The 10,764-nt window shown below is 39.7% G+C and overlaps 1 protein-coding gene across 2 annotated transcripts in view; it reads left to right on the top strand.

Moving 5' to 3' along the window:
* Positions 1-10,764, top strand: part of Dtl (denticleless E3 ubiquitin protein ligase homolog) — a 42,037-nt gene that overhangs the window by 30,097 nt on the left and 1,176 nt on the right. For both annotated transcript variants that reach the window (XM_021199298.2, XM_021199300.2), the window contains 2 exons: positions 2,397-2,532; positions 8,727-9,559. In XM_021199298.2, the coding sequence (XP_021054957.1) occupies positions 2,397-2,532; positions 8,727-9,559 (969 nt within the window). The remainder of the gene's footprint in view (positions 1-2,396; positions 2,533-8,726; positions 9,560-10,764) is intronic.

The raw sequence follows: 10,764 nt of genomic DNA, 5'->3' as shown, positions 1-10,764 counted from the left end.
AAAAAAAAAAAAAAAAAGTAATGAGTGGCTGGAGGATGGCTCCATGGGTAAAAACACTTGCTATGTAATCATAAGGACCTGAGTTTAAATCTCCTGCATCAATTTTAAAAGCTGTGTAGTTGCACGTGCCTATAATTTTGTCGTTGGGAATTAGAACATTCCAGGAGCTTGATGGCCAGCTAGCCTGCCTAGCTGGAGTGGTCATGGACTTCTGATTTAGTGGGAAGCCCTGTCCTGTCTCAGAGGAGCTATAGGAGAGAGCATACCCACCCTCCCTCTGGCCTCAGTGTGCCCATGCATACCATACTCACACAGACATAAAACCCTCTACAGCTCAGAGCAGTAAATGAAGACAGGAAGAGAATCAATAAGTTGAAAGTTAGTTTTTGCCCTTTTTACATATCAATAAGCGTATATTAACAGTAACAGCTGACTATTTGCTACAAAGTGATGTGACTTTTCACATAACTGACAAAGTGGTTACTGTCAAGTCTTACAGGGCCTGTTACCTGTGCTAAACTACAAAAAGCAGATCAGAAGACTAGTAGCTACACAGCTTAAAATGTAAAAAGACCAGAAGTAAAAGCTATGTTTACCTATAGGAAGCTTTATTGCTTGTCTTGGTTTTGACTTTAGTTTGCTAATCTTGCAGACCCATGGCACTGGCAGCCTGTTAGCAGTTTCAGAACTGCTGTGGATTTTTCCTAGGGTTTGTTTGTTTTGTTCTATTGCTTTGGTGTTATAAGTATACACAAGAACAGGCTTCATTATGATACTTTGATGTACTTACAGCAGTTCCTTGTTCAGACAGACCTTTCTTAAACTCATTATTATAGTAGTCATTCTCGGTTTCCTCTCTAAGACCATGTAATACCTAATAAAATGCCTTGCTTTTGGGTTGTCAGACCGTTGTGAACTTACTAAGATAGACCACTTTTAATTATTTATTTTATTATGTCAACTTTTTCCAACTGTTATAGTTCCTGTGAGGAAAAACAAAAAAAACCTCAAAATGTCAAGCAAGACTAACTACACTCATCCAGTGACCACTCCTTTTAAAACTTCTTCAAAGTAATTTTTTTCAAAAGCTTAGAATTGGGGAGGTTGAGTTTGTCTTTTTAAGCCTTAAATTCTAGAATAGAAGTCTTAGTTTGAATTCCCGCTTTTCCATTTCAACATGATACTTTGAACAAAAAAAAAAATGTTTTGTAGAATTTTGGTTTTGAGAGAGAATATCTTGCTGCTGTCTAGCTCAACTCCAGACTCACTGTCTTCCTGCCCTAGCCTTCCAGGTGCTTAGCTTACAGGTATACACCACTGTGCCCACTTTAAAGGGTTTTTAAATAAGATGAAAGAATGTAAAGAAGCAGATGTATAGTAGGTGTCCATAAATATAATTATTGTCACTATAGAGCAATTGTGGAGTTCCAAACATTTTTTGTTGAGTAAATATGTGTCTTTTGGCCTCCCAGTAAGGGAAGGAAAATGTTGCCAGTCTCTTGGGGGCCACAAGTTAAAAGAACGTGTGTTCTTTTTTCCTTTCTGTTTAGTGACTGAAATAGAGAAATTGTATAAACAAATGCCGCGGAACAGCTCTGGCATTAGTGGCCATTTGCCTCTAGCTCTTCAAGCTGGGCTTTCTCTGCCATAAAAGGCTTGGGACCAAGATCAGGAATGGTCAGATATTTTTAAAGGGGCAAAGGTTATTTTTAACTTCTTCGCAACTAGTGAACTTTTGTTTTTCCAGATTGCTCCTTTACCTATCTGAAAGAGCATCTCCGAGTCTTTGAAGAGCAGCTCTTTTGCGCTTGTTGTGGACTACTGGAGGCGCAGGCTATGTCTCATCTGGGAAATGTTCTCGTTGCTTTAGCAATAAGATTAAACATGCAGAATTTAGAAGAAACTTATAGAATTGATATGTGTTGATTGATCATTTCATAAAAGGAAACCATAATTACATAACGTTACATAAAAAGTTAGAGATGTGAGTTGCCCATTTTCTTTGGAGAATAAAAAGAAATGAGCCTGTAAGTGTAAAGCTGTAGCTGAGGAGAGAATGGCGTGCTGGAGAGAGCACCCTCTGCCGTTGTTTCAGAGGACCCAGACTCAGTTCCCAGCATCCACATGACGACTAGCTTCATTCTCATGGAGTCGATATACTTTTTTGTTCTCCGTTGCTATACTTGTGCATACAAGAAACCAACATCTATATCATTGGAAATCTAGAATGATTCTGAAACACAAGGGATAGGAAAGTAGGTGATCTTTCAGATGTCATCTGTTGTGTTATGTTACAGCAGAGAAAATTAGTCACCACTCATGAGCCCTCAGCTAACATCTTTTTTGTTTGTTATGAAACTTTATTTGAAACTTCACATTCTCTTCCTGGTTCTTAGATTGCAACCTGCTCTGATGATAATACACTAAAAATCTGGCGCTTGAATAGAGGCCTAGAGGAGAAACCAGGAGGTGATAACCATTCCATAGTGGGTTGGACCTCTCAGAAGGAAAAAGAAGCGAAAGCCTGCCCAGGTAAGGAGAGCACGCATTCTCCAAGGCTTGTTGTTGGTTCCTTTATTTCCTTAGTTGAGTCCTACTATGTACTATGGGAGCCTAGCTTTGCTCTTGTTTTGTAATATTTTTAAAGAAAAGCATCATTTTGGCTTTTTTTTTTTTTCTTCAAGATTTATTTATTTATTTGTTTATTTGTTTATTTTTCCCAAGACAGGGTTCCTCTGTATAAGCCCTGGCTGTCCTGGAACTCACTTTGTAGACCAGGCTGGTCTCGAACTCAGAAATCCGCCTGCCTCTGCCTCCAGAGTGCTGGGATTAAAGGCATGCACAACCACGCCCAGCAAGATTTATTTATTTTATTTATGTTGAGTACACTGTTGCTGTCTTCAGACATACCAGATGCCATTACAGATGGTTTTGAGTCAACATGTGGTTGCTGGGAATTGAACCCAGGACCTCTGAGAAAGCAATCAGTGTTTTTAGCTGCTGAGCCATCTCTCTAGCCCTTGGCATTTCTTAGAAGAGAATTATCCAGATCACAACTCTGTTTATCTATGAAAAGCACAGTAATGGATTTAGCCAACAAATATTTATGGACTATCATGTACTGTGTACTCTTAGTTTTGATTGGCAATGACTAGAAGACTTAAATCTCAGATATAAACACATGAAATAACAGGAGGTGCTTAGTAGCGTAAGTAAGAGAAAAAAGAGTGGAAATTGCTGTCGGCGTGTGCCACCACTGCCCAGCCATTCTCTGGCTTTCTTAACATTAACTGTAAGGTATAACCCTCTTCCGTTTGACCTGCTTTTCCAGCTAGCACCTGCTCTATTACTTATAGTTTGCCACTCATGGATTTTGTAAGTCTTGGGTGGAGGTCAACTGTTGTAGTTTAATAAAAATTCTAGGTAAGTCTGTTGTACAGCCAAGATTGAGATGCTCTGGTCTGGGCATTAAATGACAAGCTGATTATCCTAATTGCAAAGATACAGAACTCTGACTTGTTGAAGCTCAAGTGTTTGTTGTCATTTGATTAGACAGCAGGATAATTACTGTCAGTTTCCTAGGGCACCTTACCATTAGCAGCCATGAAGTTTCACATTGTTCAATAATTCTTACTAAACACAAAGTTCTCATCCCCCTCCTCTGGTCTCACTATCAAGTTTAGGGAGCAGATGCAAAAATTATATGATAACTGTACTGCAAATCTTTCTTCTGGCTATTTTAGTGAAGGGGGCTTGAGAAACCATGTCTTCTGTGAGAGGGGAGCTGTTTTGGAAAAAGAGTCTATGAATATGAGGTTAGTGTTACCGGATCCTTGAAACATAGGGATTTTTGCCTTGCAAGGAAGGGGCCAAAAAATACACATAAACTGAGACGGGTATGATGATGTGTAGCCTGTTGAGAAGCAGTGAGTAGTGCCCTATTGCAGATCCTAAAGTAGTATGCTGAAGGGTTGGGGCCAAATGGCTATCCTTTGAATCTAAAGAAACTGCAGGTTAAATAGTAGTGCACTCTAGAGTGGAGGCTTGTTTGCAGGACAGGGATGTCCATGTGTGCTAGAGTTTTTTGTCTACTTTGTCCAGTTTACATAAAGCCCTGTATTTGATCTCTACCACCAGAGAGAGAAAGGAAGGAAGAGGGCTTTAGAACAGTAGCTTAGTTGGCCACATGTAATCAAACTTCACAAATGGTTTGTAAGACTGACATTTGCAAGTGAAATAGAAAATAGTGGGTCATTAATAAACTCACGGTAAATTATGGTATGCACAGAATACAAAGGAAATGAGGATGTTATTGAAGAAGACTCTACTTTTTCCTTTGTACTGCTGGGACTCTATGCTGTAGGAGTTTATAGTTTTAAAATTAGGTTAGTACTTAAAGACAAAATTTGTATTTGCCCAAAACCTTTAGTGTTCACAAACTCTTCTCTTTGATCTCATATCATAACATCCTAAAGAAGAAATTACCCAATTTCTTAACCATCTTTCAGTCCCTCCTCTGCTCTCTAGTATCATGTTTCTTTTAACCTTTAGTAGATACTTGGAGCATATGGCTTTTGAGTATCAAAAACTTGATAACTATTCTTTACCCCATTTATTCTTCACCCAAAAGCCTTACTGGAACTTGGTGTGTTGCTAGACATGTAGTATTTCAGGACTTCTATGCAAATACACATATGGTATATGTATACAGATTGTTTAAATGGAGGACGTGATTGACTTGAACTGAGCAGTACATCCAATGATGCCTTCTTGATTCCTACCATAGCCATAGTTACCGTAATCAAAGCCAGAGCAGGTGTGTGATGCCCTGGCTAACATCCTTTTCATAGCAGCTTAGGACAGTGATGCTGCCAGCTGTGACTTTACTGGAAGAACAAACTCACTTTAGACAAGTCTAAGCACTTGCTTAAGGATTGTCTTGAGCTGTTAAGATGCCTTAGTGGCACCAATCAAGCCCAGCAACCTGAATTTATGCACATGGTAAAGAAGAGACCAATTCCTACAAAATACTCTCTGGCCTGTCTAAAAACTTTGATTCAAAACAAGACTAATAAAATAGTGAGGACAGAATAATATATACTAACATTGGCACTTGAAAAACTTTGTTTTTGCTGAGAGAGATCTATTACATTCTTTTTTAAAAATAGGTTTTGGGGGGTTGTTTTGGGTTTTTATTTTTGTTTTTAATGAGTATTTTTCCTGCATATATATATGAAGAGGCTAGAAGAGGGGAGTTGGAGACTCTGGGACTGAAGTTAACAGATGTGGATACTTAGAACTGAACCTAGGTACCCTAGAACAACAGCCAGTACTCCTAACTCCCTACCCCAGCCATCTTTTCCGCTCAGATTACATTTTCTATCAGTCCATTAAATTTACTTTTCTTTTTTTTTTAAAGATTTATTTATTATATGTAATTACGCTGTAGCTGTCTTCAGACACTCCAGAAGAGGGCGCCAGATCTTGTTACAGATGGTTGTGAGCCACCATGTGGTTGCTGGGATTTGAACTCAGGACCCTGCGAAGAGTAGTCGGGTGCTCTTACCTGCTGAGCCATCTCACCAGCCCCAAATTTACTTTTCATGTAAATGAAATTTAGTAATTATCAAAAAAAAAGACTGACTAAGAATGAATCAGTGATTTTTTTTTTTCTTGTTATTTAATTTGGAAAGCTCAAAAATAGTGGAAAAATACAGTATTGGCTGTTACTGTTTATGAGGGCAGAAGCATAAGCTTTGTAAGAATTCTCAGGAAATACTTGTGTGTGGAGTAAGAACACAGACCTGTCCACAAGCTTGATTTGCTTTCCAAAGAGCAGGCACTGAATTCTGAATGTTCTTTGTGAAAATTAGTAGTCATTTGTAAACTAAGCAGGAAGGCTGAAAAACCTCAGTGGGATCACTTCTGTAAGGATGTTTCACTTCACAGATGTGACAAGATAAGTTGTGTGAATGGTTGAACCCAAGTCAAGTACTGAGTGATTATGCCAAGTTTTGGGTCTGTGCATTTGTGTTGGAGAACCTGAGGCCATCAAATGTTTACTAGAACAGCAGTGTCACTTCATTTAGGACTAAGATACCACTAATAACCTGCATTCCTGTTAAAGTGCACTATGATGCATGTTAAAGGTTATATTGCATCTGTTCCTTAGTGTACTGCCAGAATTATCAGTGGAACCAGCATTCATGTGTTACGTTTTGGTGATAAAGTAAAAGAATCTCATGTTAAAAAATTTTTTAGGCTAGAAATTTTTAAATGAGCAAAATGTTATTAGTAAACATTTGTCAGAAGGTGTTTTAAAAAGCATGTTAAAAATGTTAAATGAGGGCTGGTGAGATGGCTCAGTGGGTAAGAGCACCCGACTGCTCTTCCGAAGGTCCGGAGTTCAAATCCCAGCAACCACATGGTGGCTCATAACCATCCGTAACAAGATCTGACGCCCTCTTCTGGTGTGTCTGGAGGCAGCTACAGTGTACTTACATATAATAAATAAATAAATCTTGAACTGAACTTTCAGTGATCTTTCAAAAAAAAAAAATGTTAAATGATACTAGTCAACAGGAAGATATAAATTCAAGCCACAATGACACAAGTCACCTCAGCGTTAAAAGGCTTGGTGTTGAATTCCCTGTGGTCCCAGAAGGTTAAGGAAATATGTAATTTAAGGTCAGTCTGGTAACATGGTAAAACCTTGTCCCAAAACAAATTAACAAAAAGGATAACAGGTGTAAGTGAGGATGCATACTATCAGTGTTCCTATAAATTATTTCTACTGTTTTGGGAAAGTGGGACAGCAATTTCTTTTTTAAAAAAATTAAAAATAGAGCTCCCATATGATCCAGCAATCCTACTTTTGGGTACATATCCAGAGGAATTTTCAGTGTGTGGAAGAGACACCTGCATTCACATAGTCACTGCAGCTTATACATAACATCCACGGAACAGAACCAGCATACTTGTGATCACAAGAGAATAAAGGCAGTTGTGTATCGGTGGTAAACACTGCTTAGTGAGGAATTTCAGATTGGAGGGAGGGATCAGATTTTACTGTGTAACCCTAACTGGCCTTTAACTCATGATCTTTCTGCCTCAGCCTGTAAGTTCTGAGAGTCCAGGTATATTCCATCATACCTGGAGAGCCAGGCACAGAAAGGAAATAATACTGCATATTTCTTCTGTGTAGAACCCAAGCACTAAATTTAAAGACTGGAGTTAGGAAGAAGCCATTGTTACCTATTCCTCCTCTTCCTCCTCCTTCATAAAGATATGAGAAACTTGTTTTGTTGTTTTGTTTTATTTTGAAGCACGGTTTCTCTGTGTAGCCCTGGCTGTCCTGGAACTCATTCTGTAGACTAGGCTGGCCTTGAACTCAGAAATCCACCTGCCTCTGCCTCCCAAGTGCTGGGATTAAAGGCGTGTACCACCACCACCGCCCAGTCTTGTTTTGTTTTTAAGATTTATTTTATTCTATGTATGTGAGTACATGTCACCTGAGTGCAGTTGCCTGTGCAGACAAGAAGTATCAGATTCCCTAGTGTAGGCATTACAAGCTATAGTAAGCTGCAAGATATGGGTCCAGCATGGATACTGGGGAAAAACTCAGGTCCTCTAAAAAAAAGCAACAAGCACTCTTAACCACTGAACCAATTGTCCAACCAGACACTTGTCTTAAAATAGCAGAGGGCTGGAAAGATTGCCCAGTGGTTAAGAGCACTGGCTGCTATACCAGAGGACCTGGTTCAAATTCCAGCACCCACTTGGTGGCTAACAACTCTCCTTCCAGGGGATCTGACACCCTTTTCTAGCCTCTGAGGGCACCAGGCATGCATAGATTTGATAAACATACTTGCAAGCAAGTAACCCATAAACCCTTTTTTTCTTCTTTTTTAAAGAACTGCTTGTGTGGTGGTGCACACCTTTAATTCCAGCACTTGGGAGGCAAAGGGAGGTGGACATCTTGACTTTGAACAAGCCAGCCAGAACTACATCTAAAATCCTGTCCTTAAATAAAAAATCCAGAATAGAATGATGATTACCAGGTGCTTATAAGAAGGGCAGATCAAGCTGGGCAGTGGTGGCACACGCCTTTAATCCCAGCCCTTAGGAGGCAGTGGCAGGTGGATTTTCAAGTTCAAGACCAGCCTGGTCTACAGAATGAGTTCCAGGAGAGCCAGGGCTACACAGAGAAACCCTGTCTCAAAAAAAAAAAAAAAAAAAAAAAAAAAAAGGAGGGCTATGTCATAAATGTGATAGATTATGTCATAAATCTATTTAATCGTTGTACAATATGCATATGTTTAAAATATCACGTTTATCCCCAAATTCATAGGATAAAAAGTACAACTGTAAAGTGTGGTGAAATACCATGTGCCTTTTGATCTCGTTTTTTATGGCAAGTTTGTGGTGTGCTTTGTGTCATTTGCACGTGGAGACTGTTGGGTGGTTTGCTCGTACTTTAGAAGTTTTATCTTTCCTAGGCTTTGCCAAGTATATGTTTTACATCAGGGGGCTTAGGAACCTGGCAGTTAGACAGAGGAGAGGAAAAGTGCTAGGGGGGTATGGTAGAAATGGAATGATTTTAGCTATCTATTTACTGGCAAACCAAACCCTTAGATGATCATGTTAGATATGCCCCTTGATGAAAAAAATCAAGGACTTCATTGCATCATTTTCTTTCTGATTTTCATGCTCTTCTTCATTTTCAGTAACGGTACCAAGTAGCCAGAGTACTCCTGCCAAAGCTCCCAGAGCCAAGAGCAGTCCGTCCATTTCCTCTCCTTTGTCAGCAGCTTGTACTCCAAGCTGTGCAGGAGACCTCCCTCTTCCTTCAAGTACCCCCACATTCTCAGTCAAAACCACTCCTGCCAAGACCCGTTCCCCAGTCAGCCGAAGAGGCTCCATCTCTTCTGTGTCTCCCAAGCCACTCTCATCTTTCACGATGTCGCTTAGAAACTGGGTGACCCGAACACCTTCCTCATCACCACCTGTCACTCCACCTGCTTCTGAGACAAAGATCTCATCTCCAAGAAAAGCTCTTATTCCTGTGAGCCAGAAGTCATCAAAGGCAGATGCTTGCTCTGAATCTAGAAATAGAGTGAAGAGGCGTCTCGACTCAAGCTGTCTGGAGAGTGTGAAACAAAAGTGTGTGAAGAGTTGCAACTGTGTCACTGAGCTTGACGGCCAAGTGGAGAGTCTTCATTTGGATCTGTGCTGCCTTTCCGGCACCCAGGAAGTCCTTAGCCAAGACTCCGAGGGTCCTACCAAATCAAGCAAGATTGAAGGTGCTGGCACAAACATCTCAGAACCTCCTTCTCCTGTCAGTCCTTATGCTTCTGAAGGCTGTGGACCACTGCCTCTTCCTTTGAGACCTTGTGGAGAAGAATCTGAAATGGTGGGCAAAGAGAATAGTTCCCCAGAGAATAAGAACTGGTTGTTGGCCATAGCAGCCAAACGCAAGGCAGAAAATTCATCCCCAAGAAGTCCATCATCCCAGACACCCAGTTCCAGGAGACAAAGTGGAAAAACGTCACCAGGCCCGGTAAGCCTACAATGTGGGAGGATACATGTCCTATTTGAAGGGGACTAGATGCAGTTCTCAAGATTGTCTGGAAATCAGATTAGTAACTTTGCCCTGTTACTCCATTAATCCTTTTGTCTGCTCACATTCTTCAGTCTTACTGCTTGGCTAAAGCCTTCCTCTCACCATCCAGAGTGTCGATTCAAAAATATCTCTCCTGGAAGACAGTATGGCTTGCTTTATTTAATTATTTATTTATTTATTTATTTATTTGAGCAAGCAAGCAAGCTTTATTCTCGGGAAACTTGCCAACATCCATAAGTAGATTTTCAGCTTGTAATTGCATTTTATGATCAAAATGAAACTTAGATATTTCAAAGCAATTAAATTACATAATCCTTGATTTTTTTAAAATTTATTTTTATTTGTTGGCTTTTCCTCAAATTTATGATTGTCTTGCATATAGCAATATTCTGAACACTTATTTCTAAGGTTCACTTTTCATTGACTGACATGACATTGAATTATTGTAGGAGAAATAAGTGAGCTTTGTAAAGCCTAAGAGTGGTAAAGACAGAAGTAGCAAGCCATGCACACCAGCAGAGCAATGCAGAGCTGTTGTTTCTCAGTATGAAGTTATGGGGAGGGGCGTTCAGTTCCTGGGGCTCACAAGGTTCTTGTTCTGAGTTTAAGAGGAAGATGGAAAGGAACCCAATCCAATTAGGATTCCAGAAGCTATCTTTAGACTAGTAGTAACGTGGTGAGTGTCCTGTCTCACTTAACATCCTTAACCTAGCCTGTGCTTCTGGAAAAGGAAACAAGAGATATAAAAAGGCTATTTATTTACTCTGCAAGTCAAACCAAAATTTTGGTACAGAAAATGACAAAGTTTCTTTTTCTCAAAAGTAGGAATGTTCTATGTTCCTAGCCAAAAATTTATCATCAGTGTCCCTGTGGCTCCCATCTGTCTTTCCTGACCCCCATGATTACTTTTCACTGATAATATAAATCTTAAAAAGCTTTGAGACTAGTGTGCTGATCTAAAATTTTTTTTTTTTTTTTTTTTTTTTTTAATACAGTGTGTTAGTGTAGAGCTTTGGTTTAGTTGTAGTATTGAATTTTAAGTTCTCTCTATGTATCCCAGACTGGCTTTGAACTCAGGACCTTCCTGCCTTAGCCTCCCAGGTGCTGAGATTGTGGGGGTGTGCCACTATATACAACTAATA

This window comes from Mus pahari, chromosome 5, assembly GCF_900095145.1.
Source record: "Mus pahari chromosome 5, PAHARI_EIJ_v1.1, whole genome shotgun sequence".
NCBI lineage: Eukaryota > Metazoa > Chordata > Mammalia > Rodentia > Muridae > Mus > Mus pahari.
This window is presented reverse-complemented; position numbering and strand designations above follow the sequence as displayed.